Source organism: Acomys russatus, chromosome 7 (genome assembly GCF_903995435.1).
Source record: "Acomys russatus chromosome 7, mAcoRus1.1, whole genome shotgun sequence".
Taxonomy (NCBI): domain Eukaryota; kingdom Metazoa; phylum Chordata; class Mammalia; order Rodentia; family Muridae; genus Acomys; species Acomys russatus.
The window spans coordinates 17322711-17346961 of NC_067143.1; the positions used below are offsets into that span (position 1 = coordinate 17322711).

The 24251-nt window shown below is 36.6% G+C and overlaps 2 protein-coding genes across 2 annotated transcripts; both read right to left on the reverse strand.

Moving 5' to 3' along the window:
• Positions 1 to 833: 833 nt before the first annotated feature.
• Snrpn (small nuclear ribonucleoprotein polypeptide N) lies at positions 834 to 7611 on the reverse strand. Its single transcript, XM_051148661.1, has 7 exons — positions 7466 to 7611; positions 6279 to 6430; positions 5618 to 5729; positions 4462 to 4614; positions 3717 to 3855; positions 1097 to 1222; positions 834 to 997 (listed from the first exon to the last, which is right to left on the reverse strand). Exons 1-7 carry the CDS (start codon positions 7466 to 7468, stop codon positions 960 to 962), a joined length of 723 nt encoding a protein of 240 aa, XP_051004618.1. The 5' UTR covers positions 7469 to 7611; the 3' UTR covers positions 834 to 959.
• Positions 7466 to 20683, reverse strand: Snurf (SNRPN upstream open reading frame). The gene is made up of 4 exons (XM_051148662.1): positions 20519 to 20683; positions 14461 to 14556; positions 10752 to 10906; positions 7466 to 7611 (listed from the first exon to the last, which is right to left on the reverse strand). The coding sequence occupies exons 1-3, from the start codon at positions 20530 to 20532 to the stop codon at positions 10795 to 10797; spliced, it is 222 nt and encodes a 73-aa protein (XP_051004619.1). The 5' UTR covers positions 20533 to 20683; the 3' UTR covers positions 7466 to 7611; positions 10752 to 10794.
• Positions 20684 to 24251: the final 3568 nt, after the last annotated feature.

A 24251-nucleotide genomic window follows, 5' to 3' on the forward strand; every position in this document is an offset into this window, starting at 1 on the left:
TGGAGGATGTAGAATGTACAAAAAGAATAAGAGGAATAAAAAATTATGTAAATACAGTAATCATGTATTAGATTATTATTTTTATTTAAAAGTAGATAATTCACTCATTACCTCTAGAAATCTCTTCACTCTGTAAAACAGCTTTTTTGTTTGATGACTAATTCAAACTAAAATTATCTACCAAGGAATCCCTTAGCTATAACTCAAAGCCATCACTGGCTCCTCAATGTTTGTAGTAAGTACCACACTAATGGTCATAATAGATAGAAGCTTACTATAAATTTTATTGTGCCATATGCTTGTATCAATCATGCACAAACTTATTTTCCAATAAACTGTCAGTTAGCTAGTATTTTTAGATTAATACTTGGTGAGAATACATTCCCAGATCAGGACTTCTATACTCACAAACAACTGTAAAAACCAAAGCAACCCCTTTCTCAGAAGCATTAACTTGAATTATGTTTCAGTTAATGAGAAAAATGACATGTCAGTGCCATAATTTCTTTAAAGTGAACTTATATGTCTGATTAACTATTACAACATACCTTTAAGTATGACATGTTAAAGTAACCAGAATGCCATGTGAATCTTAGCAAATAAATCTTCACTTTCCTTATCTATAAGGTTTTGAACAACGCTTGAAGTGAATTTCAGGAATTAGGAAAATACATCATACCCATTTCATCCTAAGAAACTATCTTGAGTAAACTGTATGTCTGGGTTTACTTAATATAAACGTAATATAATAATATTTCCCAATGATTCCACCATGAAAAGTTATTCTGTTTCACTGACTTTAACAAAATCAACAGACAAAGAAAAAACCTCAATTCAATTGCTCTATGTGTTTATTATCTATAATTAATGCAGTAAGAGGGGTCAGAAAGCTTGCAGGCTACACAATTTCACAAGATGCATTGCAGGGGGAAAAGAAGGGCTGATATTTATCAACCATCTTAGGGTCTTGGTGGACGCATTCCTGGGGGAGGTGGGCCTAGAAAGGAAAATATAACAAAATTCCATTAAAGGTAACAGAATACCAATACTGAAGGACCTGAATATCTTCCTAGGTCCTAACATAACCCACACTAACCTCTAATGCCTGGTGGAGGGGGTCTCATTCCTGGAGGGGGCATGCCTATAGGTGTCCCTCGAGCAGGGGGAAGGCCAATTGGAGGGCCCATGGGTGGTCTCATACCCGGTGGAGGAGCCATAATTCCTGAAAAATTCACAAGTAAGTAAAGGCTTCATATGTAGCTCAGCAGAGGCATTACAACTTAATACAAAACAGATGTTAAAGAAATGAGCCAACAGCATGAGTGAGAAATGAAGTTTTTATACTATAATACCAGAGTGGCACCCCAATTCCAAAGAATCTATAACCTTTCATTTACAAGTATTGATGCTACCTAGCTTAAAACCTTAATGACCTATGAAAGTGACCTGTCAGAAAGATATACTGGTGCAAAGTGGCCCAAAACTTGTGGAAGCAAGCATTATCTAATTGGATTTAAGGTCCATTCCTTGAAATGGAGTCTATCATAGACACACAGCTTCCTGGAACTGAACCCAAGAAACTGAGACTAGACTGGCCACAAACCTAGGTTAAAAACAAACTATTATTTTTCTCCTAAAGGAACAGCAATGACAATATTTTGCTGTGCTGATAGATCGGTGACTTGCACTGAGGAGTTTCCTCCTCCAATAGATGGAAACAAATACAGAGACCCACAGACAGACAATGTAGAAAGAGTGAGAGACCTTGGAATACTAGCTCTTAAACCGGACGTCCCCATCTAATCCTTCCCCTCAGGGAAACTCTACTGAGGAGGAGAAATGTTAAGAGTCAGTGAGAATAGAAACAATGACTCCTAGACACAGGAAGAAAGTGACAAGCATGACCTCAGCGATGGTAGCAGCATACAGAGCCTACACATATCAAAAATCACATCTGGTCCCACCACTGAGAGTAGAAATGGGACTGACAGGTTATCTCAACAGATGAAATGATAAAATCCAAGCCAGATTAAAAGTATAAAAGGGTGCAGGTTTATTCGGCAACCAGGGATGCTAGATGAGCTCAGCCCCTCAGGGGAGGAAGCCAGAGGAAGTCACGCCCAGATTATGGTGGGAGGGGTTTTTAAGGATTGTAGGGGAAGATTTGAAACTGATGTGTTTGGAAGTTTGAAACTTGCTGGACTTGGGAAGGTGGCAACTCCAAGTAAAGGGGTTGGGACAGTCCTCAGGAATGCCAGGGATGTAGAGACTTTCCTGAACGGGACAGGTTTAGAGAAGGGAGTAGGATTTACTGGATAATTGCAGAGGGGGGCGGGCAATTGGAGATGCCACCTGAACAAAGAGAAGCTCCAATCCACCCCATAAGCTATGTCCTATTGATAACCACTTGCAAAGAAAAAATGGATACACAATACAAACCACATTTAAAGATAGCCCCTTCGTCAGCAGTAGATGGCTAACACAAACTAACTCAATAGTAGTTTTGGAGGCTTTGTTTCACAATCCTTTGAACATTTACTAATTTTTAGTTTTACTTAAATATTATGATTTTGGGGGTTTGTTTTTATGGGTATTTTTGTGCATGTGCTTCAGTGTATGGGTCTTTTGTTTGTTTACCATTATAGCTCTTTTTTGATGTTTTTTGTTTTGTCCTAAAATGTTTTTTGGGGGGGCTTCATTTCATCTTATTTGAGTTTATTATTACTTAGATGCCTGCTCACAATATAACTAGAGAAAAAAGGGTTTCATTTGGGTGAATGGGGAAGTGGGGATGAGTTAAGGGAGGAAAAAAACATATTCAGGATATATTGTATAAAATAAAATGTTTACACCAGCGTAGAGCACAAAGCAGGGTGTGGTGGAGCACACTTTTAATCCCAACACTCAGAAGGCATAGGTAGGCATATTTTCATGAGTTCAGGGCCAGCCTGGTCTACAAAGAAAATTTTAGGACAGCCAGGCTACACAGATAAACAAAACAAAAACCAAAAAAAAAAAAAAATCTATTTTCAATAGTAAATAACAATAAAACTAGTCACATGGTTCCTAAATTCTAAGCAAGGCAAAGACATGATGTTTTATTTCATTATATCATTTATAGTGCCTTAAGGATGTTATCTCCTCAAGATGATATAATCTCTTAAAAATCCAAATTATTGGCTAGATCTGGGAAGGGGTTTAAAGTTTACCTCCTGTATTGTCCTTGGCTGGTGCCTTAGTTTGAGCGGGACCCCTGGGCCCAAATCTGCCTATCATAATGTTCTACTTGTAGATTTCTAGGACCCTCTGTAGATCTAGCCAATGGTCAGAATATTCTCCACAGTTGAGTGGAAAGTGTGATATGACTTTCTCACGTACTCTGGTGCCTCATATTTGACCATGTCCCCTGGAGGGGGAGACCTGGTGCCATTCAGAGGAAGGACAGCAGGTAGCCAAGAAGAGACTTGATAACCTATGAGCATATACAGGGGGAGGTAATCCCCCTCAGGAACAGTCATAGGGGAGGGGAATACTGGGAAAATGGGCGGGGGGAGGGAGGAATAGGAGGATACAAGGGATGGAATAAACATTGAGATGTAACAAGAATAAATTAATAAAAAAAAAGTCTTGAGAAGAAAAAAAAAAAGAAAGCAAAACAATAAAATGTTATTCAAAGAAATAAAAATCCAAATCATTATTCATCATTAAGCCCTTACCTGGAGGTGGGGTTGCTCTGCCCACAGGTGGCGGTGGCGTGCCCCGCCCTGGTGGGTACTGTGTTGGGGCTCCAGCAATGCTGGCGGTAGCAGCAACAGCAGCAGCTGCTACAGTGCCTCTTCCTTGTGGAGTCATGACCTGAGAAATTATTCAAAGAAGAAGAAAGATGAGGATACTTTCACTTTTCCAAAACAGGCAAATGAATAGTGAATAAGCTCTATATAAATGGAACTGCTGTGGCATACGCTTATATTGCTCTATGTTTTTTTCAAGTTGGTGAAGAATAAATCCAGGGATTTATGCATGCTAAGCAAATGCTCTCGCTTTGCTGCAGTTCTAGGTACTTGTCCTCTTGTTTGTTTTGTTTGTCCTTTGTTGTTGCTGTTGTTGTTTTTGAGACAATAGTATCTGTATGTAGTAGTCCTGTCCTAGAAGTCACAGAGACATGGCTGCCTCAGCCTTTAGAATGCTGAGATCAAAGACATGCACTACTGCACTCAGCTCCAGACTCATGTTTTTAAATCTTGGCATATTATCATTTTCTAAGCTTTTGATTTTTTTTCAATCTGGCATATACTTAGTAAGTATTAATCTCTTCCTCCCGACTTGAATATCTATCATATCTTTTTAGAACAGATATGAAGTTAAATAATATAGATATAGCCCTAAAAGTTTCCATGTTACCTTAGTCCCAGGCGCTAGTCATATTTTCTTATTAATACAAAACCATGTTCTAGTTCCTACCTGCTGGGACGGACCTCCAACTCCTCGGACAGGGCCTGCTAATCCAGCAGGAGCTTGCGGAATAGGTACACCAGCTGGTACTCCTCTGCCAGCTGCCCTCCCAACCCCAGGGCCACCTGCAGCGCCAGCAAGTGGCACACGAGCAATTCCAGTCTGAAATAAAAAATGTATAGCTTACAAAACATGGCCGATCCGTTCAAATGTGAGTAATTTTTTTGAAAGGCAAATTCCATCAGTCATGTTCACAGCCCACCTATCTTCTATTCTGTGTATACAAATGATTAAATGTGATGGTATAGCACAAGGAATTCTTTAGCACCCTTCAGATTTTAAATATATAATTTTCACTTGTGAACCTATAAAGAGGCAAACTCTAAAACAATTTTCTTCTCTATAAAAAAAATTGACTAAACTCCTACGTTCATAACTCTGTGGTATTCACTTTAAACATGTAATAGAATTAGCATGTTGGCTGGGTGGTAGAGACACATGCCTTTAATCCCAGCACTGAGGAGGCAGAGGCAGGTGGATCACTGTGAGTTTGAAGCCAGCCTGGTCTACAAAGCAAGTCCAGGAAAGCCAAGGCTACACAGAAAAACCATCTCTCAAAAAAACCAGAGTACAAGCGGCACTTTTGGAAAATTGAAATGAATGTGCTTTCTTACTGCACTAGAAAGGAAAAATAAAGCACACAAGTCTAAGTCTAAAGTATAGTACTTTCCATGCAAATCTATGTACATTTAAATGGTGCCCAGTTTCTCCAGTGATTGCTCTTTAGAGAGCTGTACCACTACAATGTGTGTTTGGTAATTATTGACTGTATTCACAAAATAGACTGGTGGAAAATGTTATGTCCTATGTAGCAACAGAGTAACATAAAATAAAACTGGATTTTATTAAATAATAAAGTCAACTCCGTACCATAAATTAGGTGGAATCACAAATAAATCCTTCATTCCCAAAGATGTATCTGAAGCAAGTACTGATGTTAAGCACTAAGAACACTATTTGGTCAAGTATATTATAGTGCGCCTTTACAGTATAGTGATGAGACTTTCAAATAACAACATACCTTCCACATTATGGATCTACCCTTTATATATAAATTAAAAATGAAAGTCAAAAACATAAAAATCTTGGCCTACATATTCCTTACATCTTTAGGAGGTGGACCCTCCACAGTCATGGAAACCAAGTTCTCCCCTCGAAGCAAGACCAGACCCAAAACCCGCTTCTCTTCACGCTCTGGCTGTTTTGCATTCTTTGGCCTAAAAATCAGAAGAAAATAAACATCAGTGAATTACATTTTTTCAATCCTTAGTTATCAAAGACATCAATTAAGACAAAACTTGACCCAAAGTTTCTCATGTAAACAGTAATTTAATTGCCTGCTTACTCTGATGAATTAGTTATGTATAAACAGTAAAATTATTTTCCTATGAATACCCCATAGATATTATACAAATGCACAAAATGATGGTCTCTTTGCAAAATTTCAATGCAAATGAAGTGTCAAAGCCTATTAATATAGAAATAATTGAAGCCTCAATTATTTTAAAATGATAAATATATTAAAAGTAATTATAATCAATTAATATTGGCATCATATTTTTATTTTTGCCAACAACATTTACCTACAATAGCACCAATGCAATGTAAGGATCTTACTCAAATTTGAATATGGGATAACAGGTAAGATAACTAACTGAATGACCACATTACAGTTTCTGTATTTACTTAAGTCACCCTATGTAATCTTTAGCTCCTATCTTTCCTCCAGCTCCTGCTTCTCACATCATCACTCAAAACAGACTTACTTGATCTTCCTGAACTCATCACAATCACAGAGGATCAAATTCATGTGCTTGTCAAAAGCCTTAAAGGTGCCGATGAAGATCCTTCCGTCTTGCAGGATACATCTCATTCTATAATCAATGTGCTGCAGCATCTTGCTGCTTTTACCCACAGTCTGCAGGTTATGAAGGAGCATCAATGGTAAGTTCCTCTGCAGCCCAGTTTTCTAACATCTTCTTGTTTATTACCGACATTTATAACCAACTTTTTTTTTTTTTTAGCAAAGTCTCCCTTTATTTTTCTATATTTTCTAAATACTAAAATATCAAACAAATTGACTGAGGTTGACTTTAAATATCTCTTTACTCCTCAGAACCTTAAGCAATGATCTATTTTATCTAATAACGTTGATAAATTTATCTCTAAGATGGAAGCCCCTAAACCAAGTTCCCCTTTAGAGTTTCTATTACAGTTCTCATGCTTTCCTTCCACAAGATTTCACAAACTTCTAACAAAGCACCTGACACTCTGAATTATTTTTAATGACCAAACAACACTACCTCAATAAAAAACTACAAATACCAAAATGATGTGGGTCTGATGAATCTGGGAACCCTTGAGGAACTAAAGGTTTTCATTGTCATTTCATCAGACCCACATCATTATAAAATAAAGTACCCTTGATAGTTTGACAGGAATCAGGGTAACAAGATTGGCATTGATATTGCTATGTACCCTTATTCTTGCTGCCTCTACCACCCAAATGTGGGGGCTTTAGCCATGAGTCACATTACTTGAATTTAAGAGTGGCATGTTTTCCTTTACAAATTTGTGCTCTTGACTTTCAGAATGACAGTACTCTATTTAGGGCAATCTCTCTTTATCCAACTTTACTTCTCCATGCTAATTAAAAAGCATTAAAATCTGTAAATAGATGTAAGAGTCATCTATTTAAAAGTTGGTCCCTTAAAAGTTATAATCATCAACTAAAAGTGAAAGCATAGGCCACCCCCTGGTATTCTTTCCAAAGCTTTTGACCAACATAACAGGACAAATATAGGTCATCTCTTAATTATTAAGTTATGGAATGAGCATCCATCTCTTAGATGAATCCTTATTTCTAAATTTTGGAACTGAAAAATCCCACACATTGAGAATCTATTACTTGGGGTCATTACAGCATCTATCGTTGTTTTAATGTGCAACTTACCATGATTGCTGTTCCACAATAGACGTTGTCAATAGTAAATTTTCAAGATCTTTAATTATTGGGGGAGGGCTATAAATAAAGGTCTGATTCAGGTTCTTAGATACAATGTTAAGTTTGACCAAAGTTTCACAAACAGTGTATGGGTCCTGCAGAGAAAAGCATATTTTAACTGACTTCACTTTAATCTACTGTTTAAAAAAACAGAAACTTTGAAACAATATAACTTCATAAATATCCATGCTCTCATATCCAACAATGAACAAATTTCAGTCCTCTACCTTAACACTCATTTTACCCACTTGATCTATGAAACCCATTGGCTACCAGTTTTGTGAAGAATTCCTTCATTGTATGTTTCTGGATGTACTTAGAGGCCAGATAGTAATGCTGCCTTCCTTTTTGGCTGTAATGTAATTTTTTCACAGAGAATACAGACATAATCTATATTGGAGGAAAGACAGGTTTTCAACATATTGGAAAAACTAAAAAAATTCACAATTAAGGACAATGAATGACAGCTCTTCCAGAGGACTCAGCTTCAATTTCCAGCACCTATGCCAGCTCACAACCATCTATAACTCAAGTTCCAGGAAATCTGATGCTTTCTTCTGGCCACACATGATAAATAGACATACATGCATGCAAAATATCTTACACATAAATAAAGAAATTAATGAATAAAATAAATAAATAAGACAAAACTGACAGGTGTTATGGCCCACACTTTTAGTTCCAGCACTGTGGAGACAGAGTCAGGCACTTCTGTTATTTCAACCCCACTCCATTCTCCATAGTGAATTCCAGGCCAGCCAAGAGCACATAATGAGATCCAGCCTGAATGAATAAATAAAAATAGAAAGATAACTCTAGTATGGCAGCACATGCCTATAATTTCAACATTCAATTCATAGAGGCAGGAAGATAAGGAGTCCAAGGCATCCTTGGCCACAAAAAAAAAAAAAAAAAAAAAAAAAAATCTGCGATTTTGAATGGTTTGCAACTCAAACTCAAATTGCCATGCTGCTGTTGAGAATGTTGTGGGTACAAGTAAAACCTATACCAAAAGTACAATATTAGAAAATGACAAAAAGAAACTTCTCTATGTAGATAAAAGAATGAAAATATAGGTACTTGCCAGAAGCGGAGGCACATGCCTGTAATCCTAGCACTTGGGGAGGCAGAGGCAGGTTGATCTCTGTTGAGTTCAAGGCCAGCTTGATCAACAAAGTGAGTCCAGGATAGCCAAGTCTACACAGAGAAACATTGTCTCGAAAAACCAAAAAGTAAAGAAATAAAGAAAAAGACAGTATAGGCATTTTTATTCTAAAAAGAGCCTCTGATTTTAAAGAAAAAATGCCACCAAGGAAAGGCTAACATACTTTAGAATACTGACATTAGATACTGAAGGTAACATTACACACTGAGTTGAATGGTGTATAAAACCAAACAGGGTATCTGCCCACAAGAGTAGATAAACAACTACTAGATATTTATTCAATATGGGAATGTATCCTAGGAAGTAAAAACCCAAAGAATCCTTACATGGAAACCATCAATACCACATGTACACATTTTCCAATTCCACTATGTGAAAACAGTAATTTTAGTGATGGTCAATGACTTTGCTTCAAAGATTTACAAAGTATTAATGAGGTCATTCTTATTTATCCTCCCAGTGCTCTTCCTAAAGATCTATTAAGTATCTATAGCAAAAAAAAGGGCAAATAAAGCATATGAGAGAAAACATGCTAAGTATACAATATACAGTTATGTGAAAATGTTCAAATTAATTGGTTTGGGACACAGCGGAGTCTCACAGTTAAGAACACTAGCTCATCGCTCCAGAGGGCCTATGCTTAGTTCCAGCCAATATGATTGTTCATAATCATCTTTAACTTCAGTTCTAGGAGATAAAATGCCCTCTTCTGAACTCTATAAGCACTATATGCATGTACATGGTGCACAAACATACAGGCAAAACACCATATTCATATAATATTTTTAAATTAAAAAATTAATTGGCTTGAAAGAAAATGATTTGGAAAAGAAAACCAAAGCACCACATTTTAAATAGCTTTTTCTGTAAGAGCAGAGAATCTAAATAAATCTCTACTGGGGTTGGTGCTATTGGGTATTAAAATGCTAAATACCAGCCCCCAAGATCTTGTTGCTTTCCAGAAGAGTACATTCTCGTGTACACAGAATGATGTTATTATTGCTGGTTGGCTAATAAAGAAAGGCTCCAGTCTATAGCTGGGCAGAATCAGAGGTAAACAGAGCTTTGGGTTCCCAGGGTGCAGGGTCAGGTGAAGAGAAGCCGAAGAAAAGGAGGATGAAGAAGATGGGGAAAGAGGAAGTGGCCTGATGGAGCAGAACCAGTCCAGACAGGACAAGTAACATGGGGAATGCAGCTGGGAAATAGCCAGACTAGTGTAGAAAATTAGTTTAAATTGTACTTGCACAGCTATTGTGCTAAAGCTGTTTAAATATATAGGTCTGTCAATTATTTAAGGTGCTAGCCATTTCATAGAATAGCCCTTTAGAGTTTAATAAATATTCAACAACAAATCTGTGTCACAATAAAACATTATGGATATTTTTATTAACATTATGTGCTGATTGAAAAGCAATTACATTGATGAAAATATAAAAGAATAAATGAAGAGCCAATGAACAAATAATTGTTACAGTGAAATACACTCTATAGGATTATGAGCCTACTGATTTATAGTTAAAAATAACCAATTCAATATATTCATAAACAGGATACTATTTCTTGATGGTAATAAAAGCTAGTACAACACTTTGTGAAATATTAAAAGGAGTTGGGCATTGGTGGTGCAAGACTTTAATCCCAGCACTTGGGAGGCAGCGGCAAGCAGATCTCTGTGAGTTGGAGGACAGCTTGGTCTACACAGGGAGTTTCAGGACAGCCAAGGCTACACAGAAAATCCTTGGCTAGAAACCTCCCCCAAAAAAAAGAAATAAAAAAATTAAAAGGAAATAGGGAACTATGACATTCACTAATCAGTGTTTCTTGCAAAGTTGAAAATTCAATGAAAAACAAAATTAAATTTTCTTAATGCATTCCAAAATATAATATAGAAACATGACACATGTCAGAACAGATATATTTAAATCATAATTATACTGGTTTCAATGTTATTCAATATATTCCCTGTATGAAATTTCTGTACATGTCATGCTGGGATATACAAATCTTTGAAGAAAAAGTAATTTTCTATTCTTTCTTTTTACTTCTGTTAATTTTGGAATGAACTCTAACCTGTTTTCCTTGACTTCCACCACCGTAAAGTTCCAATGCTGCTTTAACCACCTCTTGGTGTCTCAGCTAAGAAGGCCTGTCTCAGTTCTGCCTGGAAATCCACCACAGGAACTTGCTGCTGCTGCTGCTGAGAACGCCGTGGATACAAATGACACCTACACCAAAAGCACAATATTTTTAAATGACCAAAATAAATCTCTCTATGTAGATAGTTATAATGAAAATATAGGCACTCTTATTCTAAAAAGAGCCTCCTCTTAAAGGGCAGGGGGGGATCCCCAGAATACTTCCTAAGCACTTATCCTCAATACAAAGAGAGGCAAATGGGGAAATTATGCCATTTCCCCATCTCATTTTTCTTTCCCCAACCTAACATATAGTATTTTCACAAATTAAATATCTGAGTAAAATACATTTTTTCTTCAAAACCAAAACGTTAAGCTTGTTCACATATACCTGATGCAATAAGGTTTATCATGTACTAAAGGCATATCTGTATTCCAATCTGATCATCCTGTAATCCAAGTGTCTGCATTCCAGCTGAATCACATAGACTTACAAGGTTTTTGGATGTGATGAACCCTTGCCAGAGTAGCCATATTGCTGGATTAAAATTCCCCTATATCATTTAAATATACAATTTAGGAATAACAAAAATGAAAACACAAACTGTTGCACATTATCTACAATTTTTAGAGATACTGTAGTATAAAGGATGTAAAACAAATACCAAAAATCTTATCTGCAGTGACTGAACCTGAATGCAAAAGCAAATATTAAGTAGTTACCTGTAACAGCATGCCCAGGGACCCAGGAGTGGTGACCATGACCCTGCATGGATAGGAGTTGAATCGCCTGACAAAGATCCAATACCTCCTGACCCCTGAGCTCATCAGCTGTCGCAATGCCACCTGTTACTTTCATAATGGCGGCTTCCACTCTGCTCTCCTCTCTCTTTATCTTTTCTTTTCTTTTTCTTTTTCTTTTTCTTTTTTTGGTTTTGAGACAGGGTTTCTCTCTGTAGCTTTGGCTGTCCTAGACTCGTTTTATAGACCAGGCTTGCCTTGAACTCATAGCGAACCGCCTGCCTCTGCCTCCCAAGAGCTGGCGAGCAACACCGTGCCAGACCTCTCTCTTTATCTTGATGTGTTCCCTCCCCCTGTTCTTGGTTCTCCAAAAGTCCCTGAGCATAGAAAGCTACATGTTCTGCCAAATTCAAGTAATAAGACCTGGCGTGCAATTCATGCTTAAGGATGAGTATGTCTCTGATGAGGAAGCAATGTCAATTTGGCGAAAATGCAAAAAATTGTTCCCTACTAAATGTTTTCAATGGTTTCTGATTTACAAATGGCATATGAAAAGCATGAGAAATTGAGGAAAGAAATTTCTAGGGTTCAATCTTTGGTTAGGCAAAAGAAAAAAGTCTATGAATTGCAACTTTTAAGAAAAGACTTGGGTGGATTCTGAGGAAGGCATAAACTGAGTGTAATGGTTAACAAAGCAGCTTGGGCTAATGATTTGACTTTTATGGAAAGATCACCTGCGACAGACAGCTGACCTTGGAACTGTCATACTAAGAAGAAAAAAAAATCAGGATTCTTAAAGAATATAAGATCTGAGGCATTTAGGGATGCAGCTACATTTTCCTATACTCAAGGATTCCAAAAAAGATGCCTAGCTAGGCATCAAGCTGCGCTTGAAAAATTAACAGTAAGTTGTGTCTAGTACTTCCATACAAAAATAGCCTAAGAGTACTAATGTCTAGTTGAAAGGAAACCACAAAGGCTGTGCCCTTTGACCAAAAACAAAACTGGCTAAAGAGTGCAAACATTGACGTTAATAGGACATAAAAGGAAGTGCTTGCTTTTGGGGTTAGTGGGCATAGACATGGGGCTTGCTTCCCTTTCCAGAAATTTAGATAAGGTTGAAATTCTATACTTTTATGGAACTATCATGTGAAATAACTGATTTTACCTCCTTATAAAGTTTTTTACTATACTTCCCTAAAAAACTAAAGAACTGAGATCTGTGTTCTATGATCTGTTTGTTGCTCACTTGCTTGCTTGCCTGTATGTCTGCCTCCTAGCATCTACCGAGAACACTGCCTCTCAGCTTGCATCAAACATCTGACTCAAGAGTTGATTATTTGCACAGCTCCTGCTCATCACTGCTTCACAGAACCTCACAGCACGTGGAGTGCTAGGGCCTATCCCCCGCAAGTAGTCGAATAAAAAAAAAAAAAATCACTGTTTTACCACTCATACTCTGCTTTCTATAAAATAAAATCAATATACAGATGCACCAATGTGAAAAGGTAATGTATTGTTGAGAACCAAAATATTTTCTCCTCTTACACACCCACAACACACATGTGAATGCCAAGGAAAAGGCCTGAAATGAGACCAACTATAGATTATGTCTACAGATTAAAAAGTAGAATGAATTGGTAATAGCTTTGAGACTCAATTTGAGAGCTTTTATACCAATAATCAATGTATATTAAAGATGTTCACTTAAACAATCTAAAGACTTATAATTATAAGATCCATTCATATGATTTGTGTGTCCATGTATATCCAAAGAATCAGTAAAAATATTTTTAAAATTTTAGCTAGATAAGATATACTTCTTAAAGAATCTAAGTATAGCCAGGCAGGGTGGCACACGCCTTTAATCCCAGCACTCAGATGGCAGAAGCAGGCGGATCTGTTAGTTCCAGGTCAGCCTGATCTGCAAAGAGTCTGGACAGCCAGGGCTACACAAAGAAACACTGCCTCAAAAAACAAAAGCAAAAACGAATCTAAATATAGCCAGGTATTTTATGTAGTACAAATATAATACCAGCACTTAGATCATCTGTGAGTTGGAAAACAGCCTGGTCTATAGAGTGAGTTTCAGGACAGCCAAGCTAAAAACGGAAATCCTGTCTTGACAGCCCCAACAACAAAAAAAAAAAAAAAAAAAAAAAAACCTGCTTTGTAATGAAATCTAGGAAAGCACAGGCTATCCATCTCAAAACAAAAACAATAAAGCTTAAATATTATAGGAAAGAATACAAAATGAGTAACATAAAAATAACTTATTCATACAGTGAAGAATGTAGAACTGGCCCAGGCAGCGGGGGCACACGCCTGTAATCCTAGTACTTGGGAGGAAGAGGTAGGTGGATCTCTGTGAGTTCACAGCCAGCCTGAGATGTTACATAGAAAAAGCCTGTCTCAGGGAGGAAAAAATTATACATAAAACTCTAAAGGAAAAAATCCCTTATACATGCAAAAATAAATGGAGCACTTTTATAGACTGTACAAAGTTAAAACTGAACTTAAGCTCTACGTCTAATTCCAGTACCATACATACAAACTGAGCAAATGAAGGTAGCAACACTCCTATAATGGACATGACAGGAAGAGAAACATGTTATACAAAATAGCATTTAAGGAGGCAGGTGTGGTGGTGCGTGCCTTTAATTCCAGCATTCCCGAGGTAAAGAAAGGTGTTATCTCTTTGAATTCAAGCAAGGCATGGCTAAAATAATAATAGTTGACTTATGTTAAGACAATACTTTGAAAAAAAACAGACAATACTTTGAATGAAGGATTTCACTATTTTGTTAGATTTTCCATATTAGGTATACAATTAATGGCATTGTAATTATCTTCTTTATATGATACTTTTCTGTGATTTGGTTCTTAACTTAGACTTCACATACTCTTGGTTGCTCAATGAGGCTGTCCTTCGACGTTTGACCTGGACTTCTACCTCTGGCACGTGCTGTTCAGTAGTTCTTCTCAGGTGTAAGCGATCCCTAAAATAAAAAAAAAAGAAATTTAAAAATGTATTGGCTTATCAAACAAATTTTTATTTAAATGCATATTATGAATGTTGACATTGGTACTCAGAGCTCTTGCTTAGGAAACAGAAAGCCTTGGGCTTCATTCCTGGCACTGTGTACATCAGATATCGTGGTATATACCTATAATTTCACCACTACGGAGGCGAGGTGGCATGGTATGAGGAAGTACCATAACTTAAAAGTTCAAGGACATCCTCAGCTATCTAGCAAATTTGGGATAAACCTAGGCTAAATAAGTCCTTACATTAAAAAATAATATAGGATGCAAAGGTGATTGGCAGCCATTGATACAAATCAGACAATCCAAAGCTGATTCCCTAGACCCATAAAAAGGTGGAAGGAAAGAACCTACTCCACAGAATTATGCTGACTTCCACATTTAGGCCATAGCAGGCATGCTGTTCCTCCCTACCACAATAAATATACATAAATAAATAACAAAATAAAAGTTTGTATGAAAAAAATTAGGATCTTTGATTTAAATATAATCTAGTTAAAAAAAAAATCAGAAAACCTGAATTTTAAGATCAGGAAATGAAGGTATATTATATCCAACTATATTCTCAAACATATACATGCAGATATAACTCACACACACACATACACATGCATGCACACACAAATACCACATATACATACACATACATACAAAAATATACACTAGTCCTCTTCACCTAGAGTAGCTTATCTGATTGCAAAATAGTTGGGTAAAATATTTTTAGATAATAATCCATTTATATAACAGACTAGTAAAACATAAAAAAAATAAATCAGATTTATTGATTTAAAATATCCATATAAAAATTTAGCTGTCTTCAAAATTAGAAAGAAATAGAATTTTAAATAAAATGTTAACAACATGCTTGGGAAAAAAAAATTACCATGTTAAGATCTGGAAACACCTCACAAAATGGCCACATGGTGGCCATGTTAGGAACCATTAGTAAGACTGATATTAGAAGTTATCAATCCAGAAAGAACAATGAAAGGACATGAAAGCACAATCACATGCCAATTCTCTGAATTCTACCTACTTTTACATTTATTTTTAAAGATTTAGATTAAGCATCTTACCAGTAACTAACAGTTATATTATTTATACCCTTAACTGACAAAATAATCCACAGAAAATAAATTAAAAGTTAAGATTGCTATCATTAATGATACTGGATTAAGCAACAGTCCCTAAAATGACATCTGGATTATAAACAACCTAAGAAATAAACTGAATTTTAACCAAGACTGTATAGTATTGCGGCGCGCGCGCGCGCGCACACACACACACACACACACACACACACACACACACACGGAGGCAGGATTGTCACAGGTTTGAAAACACAAGCTAGAATACAGAGAGGGACAGCACCAAAACAAAGAGAGAAAAGATTAGTGAATTATATAATTGATTGAAGTCTAGTTTTTCGAACAAAACAAAAACAAAATCAGAGAAAAACTGAGATGGAGCTTTTGGAAATGATGGATAAATATATAGTACTGACTGCTTCAGAAACATTATTTTTAAAAAGTACTGACTTATAAAGAAATATCTATATATCCATACATATATATCCATACATATGTGAACATATATGTATGGCATTTCATATAGTAGGCATAATTCAAAGTTATTTTTACGTCTTGTATATCTGCTTTTAAAATGGCTAAGTTTTCCTAATTAGCCAATCAGTATATGAAATAAGTGTTATATTATTAATCGGAGAAAAAATTTTTAATACTGTAAGGTATCATTTGATATTATCAGAGTTAGAGAGTATAGGATGCAATGAAAGATGATGGACAGATAAAGCCTAGAGTAACTCATAAAATTAATACCAATGACTTAAGAATAGTCACCCAGTAATTCTACTAGAGTGATGAAATAATAGTAAAACATCAATCTGGTATTAAACATATATTTTCCAGTACTATCATTAACTGCCAAAATTTCATTTTAAATGTCCATTAGCTGAAGAACAAATAAAACAAGATGTGACATTTATTACATAGTAGAATTCATTTATTTACAAACAGAAATAAAGAACTGATCCATGTAGTAACAGTATACTCAAATATATTTGATGATTTAATATTTTGAGAAAGGATCTCTGAGGTACCCTATGAGGTCTTCAAATTTTCTATGAAATCTGAGATTTCACTGAGCTCCTGACTCTGCTGTACAAAAAGCCTCTTTGGTGGTAGGAGTACAACGGGGGGGATTATTGCTGGCATTATAGGTGAATGTCAGCATGTCCATTTATAATTTGATATTCTACTAGTTGAATAGATTCAATAACCTACCAACCAAATTAAAACCCCAAATTCTGCAAATGCAAAGTATATTGACAAAAAAAAAAAAAAAAAACCAACTATAGTTTCTTACCATTTCCTATGAATTCCTCACTATGAGAAAAGCTTAGTTAAATCAATATAAAAATATTCCATTAATTCAATTTTCTAAATCTAGCTTTTACATATAAATATAAAATCATCTAAGAAAATACCAGTTAAGTGCAAATGCAGGCACTCATATAGAAAATGGTACATTTTATAAACTGCCTAATTGCTCCAACATGCAAACAGGGAATATGAGGAATTTTAAATGTTAAGTGAAGAAATTAGTTTGTTCATTGCATTAACCTTTGATGACAAAAAGTTTAGGAAAAAAAATCTCAGGGAGAAAAAAAATGATACCATGCCAGTATGTACTTCACTGACATAGGAAAAAAAAATCAGTGCCTCAAAACAAAAACTGAGGAAAATAAGTGTGAAGACAATTCTGCAACAGCTAGTACGCAGAATGTTGAGATTCCATGTTATATTTTAACGTAATAGGTTTAGGAATTTTAAAGCAACAATTAAATCCTCATGACTGTAAGAGAAAAAGGGGGGGCACGGGGGAAGACAGGTCCACAGGCATTCCCTAATCCATACACAGGAAACAAAAATAAAAACCTAAAAGTGTTCTGATGATTTGTGGAGGAATTGAAACACTTACAACACCGTTTCAGCAAAAATCCCCTGTAAAATCTGAAGGCTGAATTAAGAGCATCCCCATCTTGTCCTATACAGTAAGCTCAAGGTCAAAATGGGCTCCACGGCAAAGCCTTTCTCAAAACTCCAAGTTACAAGCTTGCTAACCTGTAAACCTAGCATTTGGTAAATTGAAACAAAAAGATTCTTATTTCAAGATTAGCTTGGACTATTATCAAAATCTTGACTGAAAACAAGAAATCACTTGGAATTTTTAAAAAATTATTTACACAAGAAGCATGAGTGTATTGAAGAATATAGGAGATTAACCTTGAAGATTCAATGTCAAATGTGAATTATTTTTAATGAACATACATTTGGGTAAGAGAAAGGGATAAATAATAAATATGTAAATAGGAGGATTTAGTAAAATAACAGTAATTAAGCCTAGTTACTTTAACATACAGTTAAATTCTATGAACAACCAAATCAAATTACACCTTTAGTAACACTAAAGTTCCCTTGATTAAAACATATTCATTGAATTTTAATGTGTAAATGTAACGCATAGCTGGAAGGACAGACCATTTTCAAAATCAGTACCTAATACAGCCATAATCACAACACTCTGAAGTCTTGTAAGATTGGATTGACACTAGCTTGAGTTGTAGTTAAACCCTGCCTTAAAACAATAACAAAACCAATCTAGAACCAAATCAACACCTAAGAAAGAGACCTGTAAAATTCAGAAGCCTTGAAAAAGGAGAAATCCCTCTTACCTTTCTTCCTCTCTGTCTCTGTGTCTGTCTCTCTGTCTGTCTGTATGTCTGTCTCCCTCTCTCTCTCTCTCTCTCTCTGGGGTACCCTCTCCCTATTCCTTCCCCCCATGCTTATTTAATAAACGTATCTAATATTTAAAAAAGAGAAAGGAGAAAGTTTAACCAAAGGGATCTTATTCAACTATTACAAGGTGGAGCACAATAAGCAATTTCTTAAGAGTCACAAAAAGACACCTGTTGTCACAAACAAACATGTTGTATACACCTCTAACCTCTATATATTATTACACCTCCCCCGACTCCATCTTCCATTACCAAAGGACTTAACCTGTGTGAAGGAGCCTGCGCAAACCAGTTTCCTTTCCATCCCCCTTCCCCACAGCGACACTGCAGGAAAGGAGGGGGTAAAGAGGTGAAGCTACAGCTCTGGGTTAAACATGGCTGCCATACCTTCCACGCCAATACTGCGCAGTTCCTCAGCTAATTCCCCTAAGCCTTCAATGCAGTCATAGGTGGGTGTCACTGTCACTGCATCTGGTTTTCCTGTAGGAGATCTAACCAGTCATCCTAGGTAGGCTCTGTTCTCACAGTCCTTAGAAGAGGGTGTGGCTGAAATTCCAACATCGCAGGACTGACAAATGCCGTCATCTCCTAAGACTTGCAGCGCAGTGGGGAGGGGGTCTACTCCCTCCACCCACATACACACACCATGCTGCGCCTGCGCACATCAGCACCTCTGCAGCAGCGGCCATCTTTAGGGAACCTTACAATGGCGTTTGACATAAGACACGACCCCCTGCTAATACCAAGACGACTAGCAAAGATTATATCCCAAACACCAGAGAGGGAAAAAAAAAAACAAAAAACAAAAAAGACAAATTATCTTGTTACGTCTACAATTTATGAGTGCGTAAAAGCCAGTTTTGCATGCACTTCATACATTAACAACTGCAGTGACGGAGGGATGACAGTGACAAAATAAGCAAAGAAACTGAGCACTGCAGCTTCCAGCACTATCTTGTAAGCGAGGACCAATTCTACACAAGGAAATGACACAAACACAATCTGCAACCTAATTACAAGAGAAAACTGCAATTTTAAAAAAGTCCTTAAATTGAGTTCAGGGCAACCCACAAAGGTCTCTTCTCACCCCACCCCCTGTAATGTTGGTACATTCCGTAGATCCACAGCTGCCGACCCTCTGGAGGCCCCACCCTGACAGCGCCGATAACAGGGCTAATTAACATACCCTACAGTCTCAGTTCTACCGGTGTCATATGGTAACCGCCTCCGCCCACTCCCATCCAATTTCCTAGACCCCAAACCACTGTTATTCAAAAGCACTCTGGCCACCTTGAACCCTACTACAACCTAACTTCTGAATTGCAACTATCTTCTTGCCGCAAAGCCACATGTATTTTGAAGAGGTCGCCGAGGTCTCTGAGCGAACCAACCACTGGCCGCAAACTGTGCTCACCTTCCCCCCAGTGCCGTGCCGCTCTCTGCCGCAGGCACCGCAACAGGGCTCAACACAACTCCGTCATCCTGGAGCCCACAGGCTGCGGCAGCGCAGCGCCATCATCCTGACGCCCACACACAGGCGACAACACAGCTCTTACATGCCGGAGCCCACAGGCCGCGGCAACACAGCTCCCACATCCCGGAGCCCACAGGACTGTGCGCTCGGACATCGCGGTAGCCCACAGGCCGCGGCAACTCAGTTCCTAAATCCCTATCCCAGAGCCCTCAGGCCGCGGCAATAAAGCTCGGACATCACATCCCAGCAGCCTGCTCGGACATGACATCTCGGTTGCCCACAGGCCGCGGCAACGCAGCTCGGACATCCCTAGCACAGAGCCCACAGGCCGCGGCAATACCGATCAGACATCCCGGTAGCCCACAGGCTGCGGCAATACACGTCCCACATCTCGGAGTCCAGAGTCATCACCTCAATCCACCACCAAAGGACAGGCAGTGGGTTATGGCGCAGATGCCGCACTAGACCCACTTAAGAAGTCTGTCAGATGTCTTCCCAGGATTGCTCCCGGATTTAGGAAATAAAGGTATCTGGGTCATCCAATACCGTAAACTCCCCAAATCTAGAATGTTTTTGGTCAAAAAGCGAACACGCTCACAACTAGCAGCCACTGGCCCAACCTGACCTTGCTCGCTCCATCGCGTTGCAAATCACTCCTCAGAACCAAGCGTCAGACATCTCCAGCTTCCTCTCCTCTCTGCGCTAGATGTGCCGCAGTGGCTCAGGTTTATCGCACGGCTCCCTACGCATGCGCGCCAGCTAAAGACCGCACATGCGCACATTTTTTGCCGCAATGCAGGGGTCCCAGAGTCTCCTGACCGCAATGACTGGCAAAGAGATGGCTCTGTGGCCCTGAGCAGTCCTACTGTAGCAATTTGAGCAAGTATTTTAAGAAAAAAGTTGTCAATCTGGGCTAATGGACACAATCATCTGTTTTTAAACACTTTTAAAATAAAAAAAAATAGCAATTTTTAGTTTCCTAGTGGTTGCAAGCGTCACTGATCAAAAGACCGTAATTTTAAAACACCCCAGATTTTTACTATATGATATGAAAAAGAAAAAAAAAAAAAAGGTTTGATCTCCAATATCAAAAGATTGTGATTTCTAGGCTATAATGTGCTACATAGCTGGTCACAATTTTTAAATGATTTAGAAAATAAATAATTACCCAACCTGAGACCCAATCAAATTGTCAGATGCTTAAAATTTTGTACAGATGAAAATTATCCTGACTCTTAAATCTACACTTTTAAAATGTAGTAATATTTGTATTTTCATTCTCTACTTTGAATATGACTGGAATGAAAATATTTCTTCCAAATCATAGTGCAATTAAATTTTAACAAAAGGTCATTCAGTCATGAAACCTCTCCGGCTTGTTCTGTTGACGTCGTTGTTGTTTTGGGAGACGGAATTTCAGGAACTCATAGACTTGCCTACCTGTGCCTCCTGAGTGCTGGAATTAAAGGTACACCACCACCCAGCTCTATCAGCTTCTAAGAGAAAACTCCAAGTAAAAATAAAAAATGAGAAATTACCCTGCCAATTAAATTTTGATACATTTAAAATATTACCAATAATAAATAGTGACTGGGTACAACAGTACTTACTGACAAACATTTATATGACCTCAGCCTGGACATGGTGATGCAGTCCTATAATCCAAGCTCTAGGGAGGTTTCTGAAAAAGGAATTTTTTTTTCACAGTCAAGGACAGCTTGGGGTCAATGTGTCACACTATCTCAAAAAAGTTATGTAGATTGTGGATACATATATACAAATGGATATATTTCTGTAACTTTTGACCTATTAATTTCCTGTCTGCACATGTAAAGGCATTGTTTGCTGTTAACTGCAATATGCACGTATTTGCAGTTTAAGGAAAGAAAATGCCAAGTACAGAAAAGGAAGGAATGTGCATTTACATAATGTTTAACATACTTTCACACTTTCTTGTTGACTGCCACCAAGAATTCTTGGTGAGGTATTGTAATGGGTATTATGGAGCTTATGTTCTCCCTACTTTAGTTACAGTTCAATTCCCAATCATCCTATATTCAACTTAAAGGAAGACGCAGTCAATTCTAAGTTTAACGAATAACATTAACGTTTGAAAACAAGTGAGGAAATGTATTTACATAAAAACAAGAAAATTAGATATTCCTGATACAAATAATAAGGTACTAGGTTGAGTGATACAAAATTGTCAATACTCAAAGGTGCATATGAAACTTATTTGTCTACCAAGAGTGAGACTTCAGGTTTATCAAAGCACTTCTAAACAATATTCAATAATTTTTAATCTAAAAATTATAGCTTGTATTAATTTTTGCATGTTTGTATATTAAGTATTAGGGATAAACTTAAAAATAAAATATAAAAATAACTATTAATATGTACCATCTACTCACTTAAAATTAAGTATATATATATATATATATATATATATATATATATATATATATATATATATATATATATATATATATATATATATACACACATACATACAGACAGACACAGTGTTGAAATTCAATCCATTGATTAAAGTTGCTCTTGATTTAAAATATCTCTGATAGTTGACCTATCTGTTAGTTTGGGCAAAGTTCTTAAAATTTGCAAAGTGCTTTGCTTTATTGATTTTGCTTAAATGAGAAGAGAACTATATTTATACAACATTCTTAATATTACATGTCCTAATATAAAACTTTTTTTTTTAAACATAAGAAAAAAAGCAAAACAAACAAATGAACAAAACCAGGCATGGTGATTTGCACCTCTAATGTCAGTACTTCAGAAATTCAGGGTAGGTGGCACACACTGAGTTTTAAGCCAGTAAGTGCTTCAGAGGATATTTCTCGCACACCTGGGGTAGATTAAGAATCTGTCTAAGAAAAGCCGCAACAATATTCACTTACCCCCAACAGAGCTGAGCTACATTCCTGGCCCTACTCTATTGTCCTATCCTAACCTATCCCAACACAGACTATTAACACCATAAAGGGATTCAATTGAAACTCACCTGGGAGCAATGCTGTATACATATCTGTTGTTATCTTTGTTCTTGTTAATCATGTGTCTTACTAAGGCTATATACAACATATTGCATACTACGTTGAATAATCATTAATCATGTATCTTGGATTTCCCTTGAGTTTATTAATTTGAATATTGTATTGGTTTTTTTTTAAGTTTTTACAATACTCATTATCACTTTTCATTAATCAGAAAATGTTTTTGTAATCACAATATAAAGATTAAGGTATATTTAATTTCAACTCTAATGTTGATTGTGTAGCTTTTGTTCCTTTCTTTTACCCTTCTTGATCTGGACTTTTCAAATTGTAATTGCACTTCTTATAATCTATTTGTTTTACCATATTAAAAGATGAACTTTTCAGGCTGCTGTGATAGATATGGAAGCAGAAGGATCAGAATGGAGTTCAAGGTGGGCCTTTATTAAATAAAGAAAATAGAAAACAGGATTTTTAGATCCCAGAAAAGGTCTTAAAACAAAATTTTAAAAAATCATGCTGTTTGGCTCAATCATATCCTTCACTATAATAACATATTAATTACAAATCTGAGTTAGGAGATTTATTTTCCTTATAACAGTAAGAAAAATACAGCAAGATTTTATCAGTAAAGTTTATTTAAATAGATTACAAGATTCTAATGTATCATTTGATCATTGCCGAAATAAACACTTAATCCTCAAGCCAAAATGGTGTATGGATGAGCTTTTAAGACACCAAATCTGACACAAAATGTATTTTTAGTAGTATTGACAATAGAGAACTTGCAAAACTGATCAAGACTCATACACCACAATAAATACAAAAATCAAAATTGATTTTGAGAGATTTAAAATATGAATAATTTAGAAGAAAATCAGAATATATTTCTGCTAACTTAAGACTATTATATATGTACAGTAAAACAAAAGCAACAAAAGTAATAGGTAAGTTATATTCCACAAATTATATATGTGGTTTTGTTTCAAAAGAAGAAATCATGTGTAAAACACAAAACTCATTAAAGTAGAATATTCAGAATATTTAATGAATTCAAAACATACCTGTTTTTCTAAGTGGGAAAGGATTTAAATGGATAGTTCTCATAAGATTTAAAAATTTGCAATCAAGTAAACACATGAATAGGTACTGTTGTCAGTCATTATGGAAATGTAAATGAGAGACTACATAAAGAAAAAAATGAAAAAGACAAAAGAATGTAGCCAGGAATGTAGCTCAACTTGGTTGGGGGTGGGTGAAATCTGTGACTGCTTTTTTGAGGCAGGTTCTTAATCTACCCCAGGTGTACATGGAAAATCATCCATAGCTCTAGCTGGCTTAAAA